The 18,886-nt window shown below is 39.4% G+C and overlaps 2 protein-coding genes across 17 annotated transcripts in view; one reads left to right on the top strand and one right to left on the bottom strand.

The window, feature by feature from the left end:
• ERAP1 (endoplasmic reticulum aminopeptidase 1) overlaps window positions 1–7,155 on the top strand; it is a 37,221-nt gene extending 30,066 nt beyond the window's left edge. For both annotated transcript variants that reach the window (XM_049869373.1, XM_049869363.1), the window contains 3 exons: window positions 4–144; window positions 1,147–1,228; window positions 5,393–7,155. In XM_049869373.1, coding sequence (XP_049725330.1) covers window positions 4–144; window positions 1,147–1,228; window positions 5,393–5,545 — 376 coding nt within the window. In that variant the 3' untranslated portion in view covers window positions 5,546–7,155. The remainder of the gene's footprint in view (window positions 1–3; window positions 145–1,146; window positions 1,229–5,392) is intronic.
• Window positions 7,156–8,826: 1,671 nt separating this feature from the next.
• CAST (calpastatin) overlaps window positions 8,827–18,886 on the bottom strand; it is a 128,606-nt gene continuing 118,546 nt past the window's right edge. For 12 of the 15 annotated variants that reach the window (XM_049869491.1, XM_049869424.1, XM_049869388.1 and 9 more), the window contains 7 exons: window positions 17,198–17,290; window positions 15,740–15,784; window positions 15,193–15,285; window positions 13,253–13,324; window positions 12,188–12,259; window positions 10,578–10,643; window positions 8,827–9,635 (listed from right to left, as the gene is read on the bottom strand). In XM_049869491.1, coding sequence (XP_049725448.1) covers window positions 10,593–10,643; window positions 12,188–12,259; window positions 13,253–13,324; window positions 15,193–15,285; window positions 15,740–15,784; window positions 17,198–17,290 — 426 coding nt within the window. In that variant the 3' untranslated portion in view covers window positions 8,827–9,635; window positions 10,578–10,592. The remainder of the gene's footprint in view (window positions 9,636–10,577; window positions 10,644–12,187; window positions 12,260–13,252; window positions 13,325–15,192; window positions 15,286–15,739; window positions 15,785–17,197; window positions 17,291–18,886) is intronic. The other 3 variants (XM_049869442.1, XM_049869508.1, XM_049869433.1) reach the window with 2 other exon arrangements.

Below are 18,886 nucleotides of genomic sequence, written 5' to 3'. Positions count from 1 at the left end.
TAGGTTATTAGATCAAAGTTTTGAGGGAGATATAATAAAAACTCAGGAGTTTCCGGGTATTCTTAGACTTATTGGCAGAAATCCAGTGGGATATCCATTGGCCTGGCAGTTTCTGAAGAAAAATTGGAATGAACTTGTACAAAAGTAAGTCACATCAAAATTATTCTGTAACTGGATAAGTTTCTTAACTTTGGTATGTTTTAGCTTTGTTATTTGTAAATCAACAGTAACAGTCTAAAAAAATTTTATGATTAAAGATAGGAAATAGAAGTACTTGAAATACCTTGAGGAAGTGAGAAACCCTAATTCAGTGCTAAGTAATGAATCTGGATAGGAATATTTTCCATCTGGAATCTTCTCTTCCTGTGCCCATCGGCGTGTTTGCAGCTTTCCTCCACGTAGTTCAGCCCACGTCTTTCGTTACCACTTCTGCTTGTCCGCGTCTGCTTTTTTCTAACTCTTATAACACTATTTCTAACTTACATCTCTACAGTTTTCTCATGGATACTTCATTAGTTTCCTGTGGCTGCCATAACAAATGACCATAAACTTGGTGGCTTATAACAATATACATTCGTATTTCACAGTTCTGGAGGCCAGAAGTCTGAAATCAAGGTATTGGCAGGGCCACACTCCTCTGAAGGCTCCAGGGGAGAATCCTTCCTTGCCTTTTCCAGCTTCTGGTGGCTCCAGGCCTTCCTTGGTTTGCAGCTACATAGCTCCAATCCCTGCTTCTGTCTCTTCTTGTTCCCTGTGTCTTTTCTTCTGTCTTGATAAGGACACCTGTGATTGGATTTAGGGCCAACCCTAAATCCAGGATGATATCACCTCAAGATCCTTTACTTAATTACATCCAAAAAGCCCCCTTTCCCAAATAAGATCACATTCACAGGTCCTGGGGATTAGACTTCAGCATAGCTATTGGGGGTCCACCGTTCAACCCACTACAGAGACGATCTTTTATTCAGCTGTTTGTGTGTGTTTTACTTTTTTACAACTAGATCTTAACCCACCGGAGGGTAGTGATCATGTCTTATTTCCCTCTCATGCCTACCCAGTTGTTAGATGCTGTAACACATATGAGGCCCTTGAAAATACATGTTAAATGAATATTTCACAATGCATTCTGTTAATTTCCATTTCTAGGTTTGACCTTGGCTCACCTTCCATAACTAACATGGTAATGGGAACAACAAATCAATTCTCCACAAGAACCTGGCTTGAAGAGGTAAAAACATCTTTCTTTTTCAACTTAAGTGACAACTGGCCAGTAAACATGGGATAGACAAAATATTCTAAGGGATAAGTTAGAAATGCATTTGGTCATTTAGAAGTTATTTTTAGATGCTATGCATAATCAAAAATCAGTTGCAGATTAAAAAAAAAACGCAGATAAACGTGTGAAAATCATGCCTTTTCCTGAGCATGTCAAGAGGTCTTAACTCGGTCATTGTAAAACTTCAGGACTTAAAACAACTTTAGAGATTTAGTCTCTATTTCAGGATGCTAAAAGCAAAAGTTAGAGATATAAACGATGGAAGTGATCACCCAGCTATTGTGAAAGAGGCAGGTCTGGCCTCTAGAGCTCCTTTATCCAAGTTCATGGATTTCCTGTTATTTACTATAAATCCCAGCTAGTTTCAGACAGAACTCCAGGCAACCTGTAAGACCCATATATAAAAGAAAGGTTAACCTAAAGAACAAAGAGCTTCCTAATGGATATAACTGTACCAGAGACTTTTTTTTTTTTTTTTTGAATTAACCCAAATTTACTACAGAGCTTTTTTCCCCTAACAATCAGGGATCAGTGAGAAAATAGGATGAGTTATCCTCCTTGTCTGGTAAAAAACAACAACAACAAAACACAACAAAAAACATGAAACATACAAGTTGTCCAAGAAGGCAGAATTTCTTCCAGCCCTAAACTGAGGAATTTGGTGTGTGGGTCATTGTTTTGTGGTGTCTCTTCTATAATGATGTTTACTATATAGTACTATGGTGGTTGCTATGAGTCAGAATTGACTCTATGGTAAGTTGTTTTTTTTGGTTTGTGGTGTGAAGATTTTTATATAGTTTTTAAATGTTTAAATAAATGTGTTTAAATAAAATCTGAGAGCCTAATATTAAATTTTTAGGACTAGCTCCATTGGGTAGTCTGGTTACACAGTGGACCTAACTTGATGTAGGGCGAGAGCTATGAAAATGCAAAGGAATGAAAGGTTGTCACATTCCTTAGCTTGTCTCCAGATTTCTGAAACCTCCCCCAGGCTTGTAAAATTAACTTGCACATAATAATTCAAGCTCAAACTCGTTAGGTGTCGAGCAAAGGTGTTCAGTGTGGTGACTGAAGAGCTGCCTGTAGGCTTTGGGACCAGATCTGCGGCAACAAAACATTTCATTCCTTCATTTGTTTGTTGGTATATTTTCTCATTAGTTAATTCGTTCAGGACTTATTTACTATATTCTTCTTATATGCCAGGAATGGTTTTAGGTTTTAGGGCTACAATGATGAACAGAACAAAGCCCCTACTTTAGTAGAGCTTAAATTTTACCAGGGGAAGCAGTTAATTACAGACAAATAAATCAATCTCGTTGTCAGGCAGTTACATGCTCTGGAGTGAGACACAGTCAGGAGAGTGTGTGCGGTAGGGGATTGAGTTTTGCTCTCTAGAATGATCAAGAGATATGTGAGCAGAGATCAAAGAAGTGCAGCTATCTAGGGGAAGAATGTTCTGGGAGAGGAAACGAGAGCCTGAGATGGGAGTAGAAATCAAACAGCCTGAGATATTGTAATAATGGAGGGCATCTGCTGACACTGAAAATGTGGGAGTCACCCCGAGTCCTTCGCCTCAAATCCAGCTCATCTCTGTATCCTTTTGGCTCTGCCTCCATCATATACACCTTATCCATCCACTTCTCTGTTCTGCTCTTACCCCAGTCAAGGCCTTTCCCTTCTCTTAATTGGCCTGCTGCGATAGCCTCCTAACTGGCCACCCTCCTGCCACTTTGCTTATACCAAACCAATCTCCAATTTAAAAATGCAGAACAGTCTGTGACTGACACCTTTTTGAAACCATATTGCTCTTAGAATAAATTCCAAACCCATCCCTTCTCTCATGTGCAAAACTGCCATGACCTGGCTCCTGCCCAGCTCTCAGCCACTTCTCACAAGCTCTCCTACATTCACTCTCTCACAACACTTTAGCCACTCTGACCTCCTTCTGATCCTGGACCACCGAGCACCTTTCTTGTCTCTCCTCTGCATTTTTTCTTCCCTCTTCCTGGCTTGCTCTTCTCCCAACTTTTTACTAGGAAAGCTCATTTTATTCTTGAGGTCCCAGCTCAAACCCACCCCTTTCCTCCCCGCCCCTCCCCAATTACTATCATACCAGGAAGAAAAACCAGTTGCAATCAAGTCGATTCAACTCATAGCAACCCCATGTCTCTCAGAGTAGAACTCTGTTCCAGAGGGTTTTCAGTGGCTGTGATAGTTTGGAAGTAGATTGCCACGCCTTTCTTCTGAGGTGCCTCTGGGTGGGTTCAGACTGCCAACCTTCTGATTAGTAGCTGAGCGTTTTCACTGTTTGCACCACGCAGGGACTTCTGTTATGACCATACCCCACATTTATTGTCTTCCCAGGAGTATATATAATCAATTTATTGCTAATGTCCCCAGGTAGACTGTCAGCTCCACGAGGGCAGGGAGTGTTCCTGACTCACTGCTTTATCATCAGTATCTAGGACAGTAAATAAGGCAGAGGGATGAATAAGTGCCAAATATCTGTGGATAAATGGAGGCGGCTGAGTCTGTTATCCAGGCCCAGGGTTTGGGTTCTACACTTTGCCCACATTACCTAATTTCATCCTCATACCACACTCTGCAGTGTAGGGATGATCTGCATTTTACAAGCGAGGAAACTGAGGCCCAGAGAAGTTAAATCATTTGCTCAGGGTCAAATAAGTTAGTAGGATAAACCTGCTTTTCTATCACTGTATCATGCTGCTCACTGCCCAGAAAATGTCCTCCAGGAGGCAGGTTTGAATCAAATATTGAGTTGAGATGCTACATTTTCAGGGCAGAAGATGGAAGAGACAACTTTGGCGCAGAAAAAGTGTGAGGGCCGGGCCCAACAGCTGGCTTTGTTACAGCTCTTGCAGAAGGTCTGATTTTTACTATCGTGATGATGATTAATCAACTTGACCAATTTAATAGTTGTTGATATGATTTGACTGCTGACGAGTGCTGAAAGGGATTTTTAATTCCATGTGACTCAGTCTTGAGTTCTGAAAGTATGAAAGAGCAGGTGCAGCTGCAGCATGAGGCCGGGCAGTGAAGGAGGGAAGGCACTTTCCAGCTGCTATAGAAGAAGAAGAAGGGCATACCTTCATCCCATTGAAAACTTGTACCAAGATAACATTTTAAAACAGCCCTGCATCATTTAAGATTGGAATTTGATCCCTCAAAGGCTACTCTTAACCCCTTTTATTTCAAAAGGTTCAACATGGTATCATGACATGGACCTTTAAAGAGTTAGCTGTTTGGGATCCATGCTGAATAAATAATACATCTTGGCCTAGAGTCACTTCCTGTCTACAAAATAAAAAATTGGTGGATAAATGCTGTGGGAATTTATGGGAAGAGGTTGAGAAGATTTTAATGGAAACAGAGTCACACAATGGCCAGTGCTACTCCAAAGCCAGGCTATTCTTCATGTGAGCATAAGGGATTAAGGTGCCCAAGGACGAAGCAAGTGCAGAGAGATTTTTGGAGAGTCAGTGACCTCTTCTCTCTTTAAAATCATGCACAACTTTGTGTAGTCTGTCTTGAGGGAACAATACATGGATTGTGGATTAGGATAAAAATTTGGCAAGGTTTGGGGTCTTACGACCATAACTCGCTAAGAACCCCACTCCCCACAGTGTTTGTATAATAACAGACAAGGCCAGGCCCATGGGGAAAGGCTGCACTTAGGTGGTTGGAGCTGTTTTGCTTGGCAAAGAAGATACTGTCCACGTTTTGCTTTTTAGATACCGTGCTTAAAAAAATTAAGTTCGCATCTGTGTGTATATAACAGAATATGCATTAACTAGACACAATTAAGCCTTAATTATAAAGATGGTAAACAGTCGAAACAGTGACGTTTTTGAGAGTCTGTCAACTGTGAATAAATAGGAGCTGCAGGAAAAAAAACACAAAACCTGACATCATGAGGCATGAGCTCATTTAGCTTAAGTTTATGTGTACATAATTGTATCCAGACACCTGGGGCTGCCTTCCGTATGGAATTTTGACAAATGCTGGAATTTTGTCTTCAGTTTTCTTTTAACTAGCCTGAAGTTACTTTTATTTACTTACTGTAATAAGGCAAATTTTTTTTTTTCCCCTTACAAGGTAAAAGGATTCTTCAGCTCTTTGAAAGAAAATGGTTCTCAGCTCCGTTGTGTCCAACAAACAATTGAAATTATTGAGGAAAACATACGTTGGATGGATAAGAATTTCGATAAGATCAGAGTGTGGTTACAAAATGAAAACCTTGGGCTGTAACGGTACATTCCCTGCCAGGTTCCTGTGATCTATAGTCATCCAAATTTTGTTGAATGTGAACATTTTCAAACTAGATATGGTTTTGGCTCCAGCTGGAGATACTTCGTTTTCCTTCAACTCTGTATTCACTTGACTATTCCTGTGAAAAGATCGGCTGTTCAGTTTTTTCATCAATGGATTATTGCTACCATGTGTTTGTCTACAGGTGTTGCCTTGACATGTTCGTACACCCAAGTGGTGGATTCCCTCCCATGGAGGTGAAGGTACCTTATCCACTTCACAGTGTATTTTATACTTAAGCCCAGCAGTCTCCAAATACGCCCTCAAAGTGTTTTTCCATAAGCAGTTTCATTAATCTCCTTGAGGCTTTGAATAATGAGTAATACTGAGCAGTGAACACCTGGATCAATGACTAAGACAGAATGTGCCTGTGCTAGAACTCTCCTGTTGGCCCCTCCAGACCCACTTTCCTCCCTCCTGTTCCCTGCACCATGTTGATGACCGACTTATGCACCAAGCCATTAGGCATCCTTGCCTTTTGGCTTCTGGCCAAATGGGGAGTTCCAGAAGGAGACTGGGGCTGGGGGTAGGGGTAGAGAGTGTAGATGATGGATTATTTATTCCCCTGGTTCCCGCGTGGGGTGCCTCAGGCTGGCCCCCACCGAAGGTCTCAGCTCCTGAGAAGGGGCCTCTTCTCCTCACAGACTTCTCCTTCTCAGGGTTCTGTAAGTGCTTCCTCCTCATCCCTTCTGGACTAGGTGCCACAATGGGAGCCTGGCTTTTTAGAGTCCCAGCTATACTTGTGGTTTCCACACACCCTGCCCACACCCTTGTAAAAAATCCTTTTACAGGATCCCCTTCAGATAATCCTAAATTGAGTGCGTGATTTAGTTCCTCACTGTCCCTTCCGAAAAAGCAGAGTACATTCTGGTCTACAGGAAAGAAACACCTTTCCTTTGAAGTTGTACCTGAGAAGTGTCGACCCTTAGGCAAGAAGGTGATGCCCTTCTCTTCCCGATCCTTATTTGGCCTAGTTTACAACTCTTAAATAACATGTCATTGGCACTGACTGCCACCTTAGATAAGTCATTGTAGAAAAACCAATAAATATCGTGAAACTGAAAATATTTACTTACGTCAGCCCCTGAGAACAATGTATTCCTTGTGTCTGAAGACTTATATGGAATTTTTGAATATATGGCAAAATGTTCAAGATAAAGGAAAATTATATGAAAAAATGTCAAAATGTGTTGCTCTAATAGACTATGGGATAGAGTGACTTTTCTGGACATAAATTTGTTCACAATGCCATTATATCTTTTGTGGTTAATGGTTTGAGAAATAAAACTGATATTACTGATAATTTTAATCCCCAGCATTTTCCTTCTGAAAACAAACACAGCCAAAATTTTAATGTAAAATAGTTAGCTTTAATTGTATTTTATATCTTGATTACTGAAACATGAAAATACTGCTTTTTCAGTTTTGGTCATCTGAGAAACCTATCTTTATTTGCTTTGGTAAAGTCCATTTTCTAAACAGATACAACATTGCCACGACCATGTGCAGAAACTTTTTTAGTAATAAAAAGTTGTCTGTTTTACCTCCAAGCATATATTTGCAATTATTTCCTTCTAATTAGATGGGTAAAAAAGGACTGATTTAGATCCTATAAAATTTACTGAAGTCATAATCACCAGCAAATACCCAAATCCTCAAGACATTTCTAATTAACAAGAAGGCATATTGAGAGTAGGGCTTCCACCCAGTTTAAAACCAAAAAAACACACTGCTGTCAAGTCGATTCTGACTCATAGTGACCCCATAGGACAGAGCAGAACTGCCGGATAGAGTTTCCAAGGACCGCCTGGTGGAGTCAAACTGCCAACCTCTTGGTTAGCAGCTGTAGCACTTAACCACTCCACCACCTAGTTTGGTCTGGTTCAAACCCCTGCTTAAAATATGAATTTCTAACAAGTTCCCCTTTGAGAATTTGCATTTCCACCCCAGATATACTGAATCAGAATCTACATTTCTAATAAGATTCGTGGGTGATTCTTACGTGTAACTTGTTAGAAATGCAAATCTGTCAGCAAAGGTTTGAACCAGAACAAACCAGTTTGATGTCCTGATTCGGAGTGCCTCAAATGTTTCTTGAATCTTTGGATTTTAGTATGTCATTTAAAAATACTTCTATATATGCATGGAAATTAGAAATACTGCATCCATAGCCTTGCAAATATATCAGTCAAGGTCAAAGATTTCAAAATCTTTTTTTAAACACTTGAGGAAAAAAAAAAATCTTACTGCCCAAGTGGGGAAATTAGATACTTAGTAAAAAAAAAAAAAAAAGCCCTCCCATAAAACAAAACACAAAACCCTTGCGGTCTAGTTGATTTTGACCCACAACAAGCCTACAGGACAGAGCAGAACTGCCCCATAGGGTTTCCAAGGAGTGGCTGGTAGATCTGAACTGCTGACCCTTTGGTTAGCAGCCGCATCACTTAACCAACTGCACGAACCCCTCGGGAAGAGTTTTTTACTTTCTTGTTAGTGCTTGAAAAGTCCGTTTAGCTACCATAACACTGTCTCAAATTTCTCAGACTCAGTAATAGAATAATGACTGTATCTCTGATGGAAAAGAGACATAGCATTCTTAAATGGTAGAGCTTGAAATCCCATGGGCTTGTGCATGATTTTGAGAGTTAATTTTAGAGTATTAGCAAAATTTGACCACCCCCACAAGCAAAATTATTTTTCCCTGCCCCACTTCCCCATGGACAGTATTGGTGATATTAGTTATTTCCAGTGATGTCAGCTAAATCCTAATAAAAAAGCTTTAAACAGATGCTAAGGAAAGTGCAGCTCTCTGGACACAAGGAATTCCAAATTTGTTTTATAGTATGTACCTGACCTCTTTTCCTGCAGTCACTACCAGGGAGATGAAGTTACATATTCATCAAAATTCCATCAATGATATCAGCGCTACGTTCATAAACTTCATTACTGAAAGAGCTAAGAAACCACAGTTGTAGGATATCAGAGTCTAGTTCTTAAACTGCTGTGAGGGAAAAGCAGAATTTTAGATATATATCACTTTTTTTTTTAAAGTAGAAGTTTGTTTTTACACTTGCTGAGCTTAATTCTCATAAAGCCAGATGCTATACCTGCAAACCCCAATGTGGCAATGGCTCTAAGCAAACAATTGCTGCTCAGATTTTATGTGTAGAGAACAGAAAGCACAGCTGAATGACACGATAAACAACAGAGTTCAAGCCATATGAATATCCTAAGAATTAGATTTTATTTCTTATTCTTGGAACTTGCTATACAGTGGCTTATATAGTCTGCATTTTGCTCTTCTGATGACTTGATTCAAGTCTCAGTGTGTTTTGTGCTGACTATAAGGTGTGTGGAAGTCCTGACCCCTGGCAAGGAAGAGTACAAGCTAAAAAGGGCTTGGTGCTTACTGGTCTGTCTGGTTATCTATCATTAATTTGTTATTGGCAGCCCAAGAGGAGATATGTGCCCAATGTACAATATCTTATGTTTGACTTACCATATAAACATTAACCCAAAGAAACATCAAATACAATTCAAAAGCCCAGGGGGAAAGGGGATAATGAGAAATCAGAACATTGAAAGATGTTTAACGCATTGTTTGCCAAATGCTAAAAAAAAAAAAGTAAAAAATTAAGTGCAAACAGAAAATATGAATGAGATTTACAGGCGCTGTGTATAGGATGTGCAAAAGTTTGCAAAGTTTTTTTTTGTTTTTGAGTGTGTGTTGCTTTAAGAAACTTTTATCAAATCATCAAATATATTTCTTACAAATATAAAGCTTCCTTTCTCTCCCAACTGAAGGCAATTTTTAAAAAGTTCAAAGATTATCAATACACAGGACAATAACACAGGAAAACCAGAGAAATTCAATTTCTTTCCTGGAAAAGAATAACAAACCAATGTTTGGGATATCCAAAGACTCAACAAATACCAGTCTAGAAGCCACCCAGAAAAAGTTGTTTGTTGTCAAAGCCATTTGTTTTTCAAAAGTCACCATCCACCAGCTGAAGACTTTATATGCAGATACCTTAAAACAGAACAATCCAGTGAGCCATTTGATATACGTAATTTTCATTATAAACATACTGTGTATCAAAAGCATTATATAACAGGTGATAAGAAGGGATTTCCCATAAGCAGATGTGGATTATTAACAGAAAGTTTTAAAAAAGTACTGGGAAAAATCTTTGAAGCAGCTCTAACAAGCATACTGCCTTCTTTATATGAAATAGAAATGGATTATGGTGAGAGAGCCTAACCCCATTTAACCTATGTTTTGATTTCTTTTAGGTTTCAGTAAAGTGATCAATTGGTTGTTGTATGCTTTCACGGCTTAGAGTAAGACCTCTCCTCTCTAAGGAGATTTAAGACAAGGGCCCAGCTGTCAAGCTAGAGCTGAGATTCCCTCATCCCTCAGATCTCTTCAATTGCCATAAAGTAGAACCATATACAGTACTTTACTTTCCAAACCAAGAAGAATAAAAGTGGTCAATCTTTTCCTTTGCCCTTGGTTCTAAAAACCCTGTAGTTTCCACCAGACCCTAAAGGGTACTTCTTTGCACACCACCATGTCTTGGTATGTTGAGCAAAATCAGTAGATTAAGGAGGACATTTCATTACAAGTTGTAATAAGCTACCTTTGCTTTGCTTTGCCAACAATAACCTGCAGTCATGAGTACTTGGATTTCAAAGATTCAATTAGCCTTAAATGGCTATTTTCTTTAATAGCCTGGCCTAATATTTTAAAATCATCTTAACTAAAAGATTAATGTTTTCAAGCATTTCTGCAGCACAATCCCATTTAGTGCTTTTCAGAGACTGACCAGTTACAGATTTTGAAATGTACATTTTATGCCAACAATACACAGTATGAAATACTCAACAGGTAGGCATAGGTCCTCTCTCAGCTAGAACACATAGGTTAGTGGAAGGCACAACTGTTTGCGTTTAGAACAAATACCCAACTTACCAAATACTGTAAACTTTAACTTTCATCTTTTTTATCTGCTTTTGGCTTGGAAGCTTCCTCCTTTGCCTAAAAGGGAAAGCAGAACCATCAATGAGCTCGCTTTTTTCTGAATTAAGTATAAAAAACTTACCAATTAGAAGAGGTTCAGGAGGAGATGAACTTCTCAGAATAAAAGTTCCTCCTCCTCATTTGGCCAAAACACTGAGTTCTTTGTTTTTAAGTTTATAAGCTAAAAGTAACCTTAAGGGATCCTAATTATCTCTCTCTCTCTTTTTTTTTTGATGCTAGTGGTAAAAAAAAAAAAAAAATTTTTTTTTTTTTTTTTTTTAGTGGTAGGTAAGGAAAAAACATACACAGGTGTTCTCACCTGGCGGTGTTTGATCACTCAACAGCGATCCATCTTTTTCTGGTACTCAGGGTACTGGTAGCTGACCTGCTAACCCATCCATCATACAGGGTTATTATGCTTCCTATTTTTGTATAAGGGTTGATCATATACTTTGTGTAAGTGAAATTAATAAGCAGATATTTATTTGGGATACAATGAGATGAGTAACTGTCAACTATCCTGTTTCTTGCATCCTACTATAGGATGATTTAACTGTCTTGCTTTTAAGCATTTTGATGCAACTGGACTTTAAAGCTGCACCTTTAATTTCTCATTACAGTGGGGGATCCATAATCACAGTGATGTGAAACATCTGTTCTTGGAATTGGACGGGACCTAGACGTTGTATAGTCCAGCATCTATTCCTGACCATAGCTTGAGTAATTTTAGTAGAAGGAAGCTCCCAAATGTTGTGCTTTTAATAGCCAACTATCAAAAACTGGAACCTATAACTTCCCTTATCAGCCTCAGTCCTACTTTCTAGAGCAATGTGAAAACTTACGTACCAATAGTCCATCTCCCTCTCACATGTTGTCCAATAAATATACCAAATCACGGAAACTCTAAGTTTCCCCCCTAATCCTATATGCTACTTCTATATTCTAAAATATATATAAACTACATACTATGGTGTGTTTCGGAAACGCTGGTGGCATAGTGGTTAAGAGCTACAGGTACTAACCAAAAGGTCAGCAGTTCGAATCTACCAGGTGCTCCTTGGAAACTCTATGGGGGAAGTTCTACCCTGTCCCATAGGGTCGCTATGAGTCAGAATTGACTTGAAGGCAAGGGGTTTGGTTTTCATTTTATGGTGTGAAATAACAATGGTGAGGAAGGTAGGTAACTTGAACTGGGTTAAGAACATTCATTACATTTCTCAAGCATCAGTTACTTAAGCAACAGTTGTCTTTAAAAATTCAATTTCTTTTGCAAGACATGCTAGGAGATACCCATTGCCATCCAGTCGATTACAACTCATTGTGACCCTATAGGACACAGTAGAACTGCCCCATAGAGTTTCCAGGGAGTCCCTGGTGGATCTGAACTGCCAACCTTTTGGTTAGCAGCTGGAGCTCTTAATCACTACACCACCAGGGCTTCCATGGTAGCAGACAGTGCATAAATAATCTTTTAGTTTAAATAGATTCCAATAAGAAGCTAAATCACTAAAACAATAAATCCCACTCGACGTAAGTGCTAAACTGACTTACTGTATACTTACCTTTGCTGACTCCTTTGATTCATCCTCATTCCTAGGTGCTTTGGTGCTGGAATCAGTCTTCTTGTCTTTGTCCTAAAGCAAAGGAAATGCATTGAGGCTATTGCTTTCATCAATCCAGCCAGCAATTAACTACTGGCTTGCATTCAAATTAATCTAAATTATTCTTTTTAGTAGCCTGGTGATCTTCAATTTAAGTGAATCACGGAAAACTTTGGGTGTTTTAGTCATGATTTTTTGAACAATGGTGAATGTACACAGAAGTGTTTCAGGTAGAAAGGAGAATAAAAACGAGGAGGGAAATAATGTTGTTATGTGGGTCACACTGATGTTCTCTGCCAATTTCTGTGATGCACGATTCGTTTGGACCTTATTTTGCTCATCAAAATGGAGCTTGACTCTTTTGGGACTGGTTTTTATGTACAAATAGAGCAAAAACAGGACACTTCTTCAGTGTTATGGAGAAGAAATATAACAATGGAAATAATCAGAGACCTGGGACAGGTCACATATGAAGTCCATTCACCAACAAGACATCATTTAGAAGTTTCTAGGAGTGAGAAACTCCTAAACAGTGTTTTGTTCTGTTGCATATAGGGTCTCTATGAGTCAGAATTGACTTGAAAGCAAGGGGTTTGGTTTTCATTTTATGGTGTGAAATAACAATGGTGAGGAAGGTAGGTAACTTGAACTGGGTTAAGAACATTCATTTAAATTTCTCAAGCATCAGTTACTTAAGCAACAGTTGTCTTTAAAAATTCAATTTCTTTTGCAAGACATGCTAGGAGATACCCATTGCCATCCAGTCGATTACAACTCATTGTGACCCTATAGGACACAGTAGAACTGCCCCATAGAGTTTCCAGGGAGTCCCTGGTGGATCTGAACTGCCAACCTTTTGGTTAGCAGCTGGAGCTCTTAATCACTACACCACCAGGGCTTCCATGGTAGCAGACAGTGCATAAATAATCTTTTAGTTTAAATAGATTCCAATAAGAAGCTAAATCACTAAAACAATAAATCCCACTCGACGTAAGTGCTCAACTGACTTACTGTATACTTACTTACCTTTGCTGACTCCTTTGATTCATCCTCATTCTTGGGTGCTTTGGTGCTGGAATCAGTCTTCTTGTCTTTGTCCTAAAGCAAAGGAAATGTATTGAGGCTATTGCTATCATCAATCCAGCCAGCAATTAACTACTGGCTTGCATTCAAATTAATCCAAATTATTCTTTTTAGTAGCCTGGCAATCTCCAATTTAAGTGAATCATGGAAAACTTTGGGTGTTTCAGTCACGATTTTTTGAACAATGGTGAATGTACACAGAAGTTTTTCAGGTAGAAAGAAAGGAGAATAAAAACAAGGAGGGAAATAATGTTGTTATGTGGGTCACACTGATGTTCTCTGCCAATTTCTGTGATGCACGATTCATTCGGACCTTATTTTGCTCATCAAAATGGAGCTTGACTCTTTTGGGACTGGTTTTTATGTACAAATAGAGCAAAAACAGGACACTTCTTCAGTGTTATGGAGAAGAAATATAACAATGGAAATAATCAGAGACCTGGGACAGGTCACATATGAAGTCCATTCACCAACAAGACATCATTTAGAAGTTTCTAGGAGTGAGAAACTCCTAAATAGTGTTTTGTTTTGTTGTATATAGGGTCACTATGAGTTGAAACTGACTAGATGGCACCTAACAACAACAACAGGAGTGAGAAGCAGGATGTAGAAGTGGTCTAGGAATTAAATCATCCTACACAGGAAGGACTGACAATTCAATGATTGAGAGTTAGGCTTAAAGACAGCCAAAACAGCACGAACTGTGATCTAAGGTATTAATTCTTCTGAAAATGAAGGGTACTCATTTTCTATTTGTGAGGGTGGTATACAGGTAAACTGTCCCACACTTGTTGAAATACACATTTGTTTTTTCATTACATTCACTTTTAATCACGTTTTGAGCACCAAGTCTGTACCAGGCATTTTGCTAATGCTGAGCACACAGAGGTGGAAGACATAATTACTGTATAAAGTACGCAGCCTAGTGGTGGAATACACATGTAAAGACAGGTAACCCAGAGTATGAGGAGACCATGGAGGAGACGCCTGGAAGGGAGCAGCAGTAAGAGAAATCTTCTTGAGGGAGCTGATACTTGAAGCGGGGTCCTGAGGAATGAGCAGGAGAGTCAGCTGGCTGGGCGAAGCAGAGAAGCCCCAGATGGCACATGGAAACAACGAGGTGTGGTGTAGTTAGGGACTGTCTCGTTTTAAATGAACACAGGATGACATTAAAGGCATAGCATTATTGTCACACAACAATATAGTGTGGCAATCAAAACTGACCATTAGGAAGATTATACAGCAACGTGAAAAACATTTATGAAATAACATTAAGCAATGTAGTTATATGTTGTTGTGTGCTGTCAAGTCTATTCCTATTCATAGTGACCCTATAGGACAGAGTAGAACTGCCCCCATCGGGTTTAAGAGCTTGGCTGCTTGGCTAAGAGCTTGGCTGCTAACCAAAAGGTCAGCAGTTTGAATCTACGTGGCATTTCGAATCTACAAGCTGCTCCCTGGAAACCCTGTGGGGCAGCTCTACTCTGTCCTATAAGGTCGTTATGTGTCAGAATCCACTCGATGGTAACAGGTTTGGTTTTTTTTAATCCTTAGGGAAGCAGACTGCCATATCTTTCTCCCATGGAGTGGCTGATGGGTTTAAACTACTGAACTTTCAGTTGGCAACCAAGCACTTAACCGAGACTGTGCCATCGGGCTCCTTAATGTACTTATATATGGACTGTAAATAAATACAACTATGTAAAATATATACATATGGAAAAAGATAAAGAGAAAATACCAAACAATAGTAGTGTTTGTGGGAGTAGTGGAATTATGGTTTTCCTTTTCTCTATTTTCAAGTTCTCTATTCAGTTTATAGTATAAATATTAGATATATGTACACACACGCACGTTTAAACAAAGTCAGTATGAAAAAGTACCTTTGCTGTGTTCGGTGAGGTGTCTGTAGTTGAGGGGCTGCTGTCAAAATCCCCTGATAGGGCATCAATGGGGTCTCGGTCATCCCCAGGTTTCTTAAACAGAAAGAGTTACCAGTGAAGAAGCATAAGGCCAAAGTGCTATGTAGGACATTTCCTGACATCATTTAAGAATAAAGGATGTTTATTAAAAAAAAAAAAAAACGATGACATTCTTTTCCTAACGATAATGCACACGCAGTAAAGAAAAATCTTGATAGTTTTATTTTCTTCTGCTTTTATACAGGTTACTTAGTTTTCTCTGAGCCTCAGTTTCCTAATCTGGACTATTGTCCTGCCTTTCTTATTTCTTAATATTGTCCTGCCTTTCTGGTGAGGACTAAATTAGATAAATTATACACACTCTGTCTCTCTAACGTACATACCTTGACATAGTACCAAGCATAGGGTATGCATTCAGTAAATTTTCTTTTGTTTAATAAAAAATAAAGCTGTATCTAGAATTAATTTTTTTTTTTTTTAAATCAAAACACGCTAGTATGGTATTTACCTTTGATTCCTTGGGTTTCTTTGTAGATGGCTCCCCTGGTTTGCCCTTAAAAACAAGGCAGACTATCGGTTAAAAATAGATCTTTGTAAAGTTTGCCTGGGTGTAGTCATTATTTATAGAATTATTACCCAATGACTTGACTTGAGTAAAATGGGGTATAGTTTGCAATAACTGATACACCTGAGTCCCTGCTTAATTACTGCTCTTATAAGCATTTTGATAGCCTTATGGAAAATGCAAGAAAGACAGTCTGGTCTTGAAAGAAAGAGGCACTATTTAGGAAGTTTCTGCTAAAAAAAAAAATGCTACTATGTTATAATTCTACTTAAAATGTTACCAAAGAAAGTAACTTGTGTTTTTATTTACTATGGCTTGTTACACTTCGGAAAGACTTGAGGCACCATAAGGCTATACAGATAATTAGATTATTTTCAGACAGGATTACAAATACAACACATCAGAGATTTTCCCGTCTTCAAAGGTAAGGGCCAGGGGGTGCTATCAAAGCAGGGAGGATTCCAGTACTCTGTACAAGGTGCACAATTGCCATTCTGAGGAATACTGAACATACGCAAGGATAATTGATTCTGACAATGGAGACACTGCTTTTCTACGTTTTGCTTAGTTTTCTAAGTAAGTAGAGTACTACATCGATAGCACTACTTAAGCCAGGGGATCATTTTACCCACCAAATAATCAGTACAGAAAGAGTAGAGAAGGGTGTAATTTGGAATTCCTTGTTCTTATTTGATGAAGAGGCCTGGGAAGGGTTATTTATCCTCTAATTGACTTAGAAGTAAGAGCTGAGTAAAAAAAGAGAGCAGGCCAGGCTGACCTAGACCCAAGAAAAACCGGCTTCCAAGTCAGAGACAAAAGACCATCTACTTCTTGACAAAGTACATTTAGACAGAGGAACAGGACTTCTTATTGGGACGACCATTTTGCTTGACTGTCTTCACTCACAATCAACAGCGCTGGTGGTAGCAGAGAAGGGAGAAAGGGAGACTCCAGGTCTCGGAGGTGTCTTACTTGTTGAATTAATTACTCCAACAATTGCTTCTTTTCTGCTCTCCCTAAAGAGAGAGACTCTTTGCTTCCTTTGGAATCCCAGAGCATCGGTCATCTTTATAACTTTTCCTGCAAAGGAAGTCTTCTGCCTACCTGTCTTAGAATCTCTCAGTGACTGAATATTACTCAGCTCTCTTTATACAACAATGCCCAGCACAGTGAACAGAAATCAGTACTGGATCAAATAAATATTAAACAGAATCCCAGGCAGTCTGCTCTTCAGCTTTGGGGACCCATTAAAAGTACTGTCATGTTACATTTTTGTGCTACTGTTAAAGTGCACCTCCTATTCATTTCAAGTGAGGTTTAAGAAAAAAAAGTGTTGTAGTAGAAACCCAGTCTAGGGTACAAAATTCCTGTAGCCCCTCATAGCCATTTGCGTTCATTTACCCAGTTGTCAGCATCCAGGAGATGTCTATATTCAGGTGGGATAGTGTCATCTCTCTCTCCTAGCTTGTCTCTATGTTCAGCCTTAGCTTTTTCCTATAAACATTGAACAGGTATAATTAATATGCATTTCCACTTTCTCTTAGAGAATACATTCTAAAACGACATGTTCAGCACTTATTGTACTTTATGAGGCGAAACATTTGGTCTGTTTTTATGTTTTATAAACAACAGAACAACAAACAAACTGCGTTTTCAATCGCCTTATACGCGTACAAAAGCTGGACAATGAATAAGGAAGACCAAAGAAGAATTGACACCTTTGAATTGTGTTGGTGAACAATACTAAGCATACCATGGACTACCAAAAGAACAAACAGATCTGCCTTGGAAGAAGTACAGCAAGAATGCTCCCTAAGAAGCAAGGATAGTGAGACCACGTCTTGCATACTCTGGACATGTTATAAGGAGGGACCAATCCCTGGAGAAGGACATCAGCTTGGTAAAGTAGAGGGTCAGCGAAAAACAGGATGACACTCAACGAGATCGATCGACACAGTGGCTGCAACAATGGGCTCAAGAATAATGATTGTGAAGGTGGTGCATGACCAGGCAGTGTTTGGTTCTGTGGGACACAGGGTCGCTATGAGTTGGAACCGACTCCATGGCACACACAGCAACATGCCCTGGTGGTGCAGTGGTTGAACATTAGGCTACTAAGAGGTCGGCAGTTCAAGTCCACCAATTGCTCCTTGGAAACCCTATGGGGCAGTTCTACTCTGTCCTATAGGGTCACTATGAGTCAGAATCGACTCCACTGCAATGGGTTATACCTTGGCATACACAGAGGTAATATTTATAATTTTGACTACTTATATACCAGAGGGGTACATTTCACAGGATGAGGAACAAGTTTGAACTGGACATATTAGGCTCCTTGTGCTGCAGGTGAAGAAGCAACAGCTGTTGAGTAAGTCACACCTGCCTCCCAGCATCTCCATTTCATTGGGGCTTGGCTGGTTGGTCTCCATCACAGACTCAGTGATGCCCCTAAAGTGAGTAAGGATTCTATTTTTCTGCATCATTCTAAGTTCATTTTTCAACTATAAGTTCTTATCAGTTCTCCTGTGACAATGATAGAATCAAGACCCGAGAATTCTCTGAAATGCTCTGTTTTGGGGACATGAGTCTGGCTGGTCAGACAAGTTAGTTCCTGGTTCCAACCTATGATACAGACCGCTGATATGAATTGCTAAGTATAAAATATGTAGCGTTAGCAGCCTGTGTCCTTCTGACACACACACACACACACACACACACACACAAACACATACAAAAAACCCACTGCCATCGAGTTGATTCCGACTCATAACAGCTTCATAGGGTTTCCAAGCAGACTGCCACATACTTCTCCCGAGGAACCACTGGTGGTTTTGAACCGCCAACCTTTCCGTTAGCAATCAATCGCTTCAACCACTGCACCACCAGGGTTTTTCTTCCAGACACATCTCTATATAGTGCTGAACTCCTGAGCCAGCGCTCTCTTTACGTAGGAGTTTGTACTCAGATTTAGTTATGCCTATAGAGAAGAAGCTGCTAGGAAAACATCCACCAAATAGTGACATCTGCCACTAATATGCACAGAACATGTAAACTTAAAAAATGCACATGTGTGTACAGCATATATATGAT

Source organism: Elephas maximus, chromosome 2 (genome assembly GCF_024166365.1).
Source record: "Elephas maximus indicus isolate mEleMax1 chromosome 2, mEleMax1 primary haplotype, whole genome shotgun sequence".
NCBI lineage: Eukaryota > Metazoa > Chordata > Mammalia > Proboscidea > Elephantidae > Elephas > Elephas maximus.
This window is presented reverse-complemented; position numbering and strand designations above follow the sequence as displayed.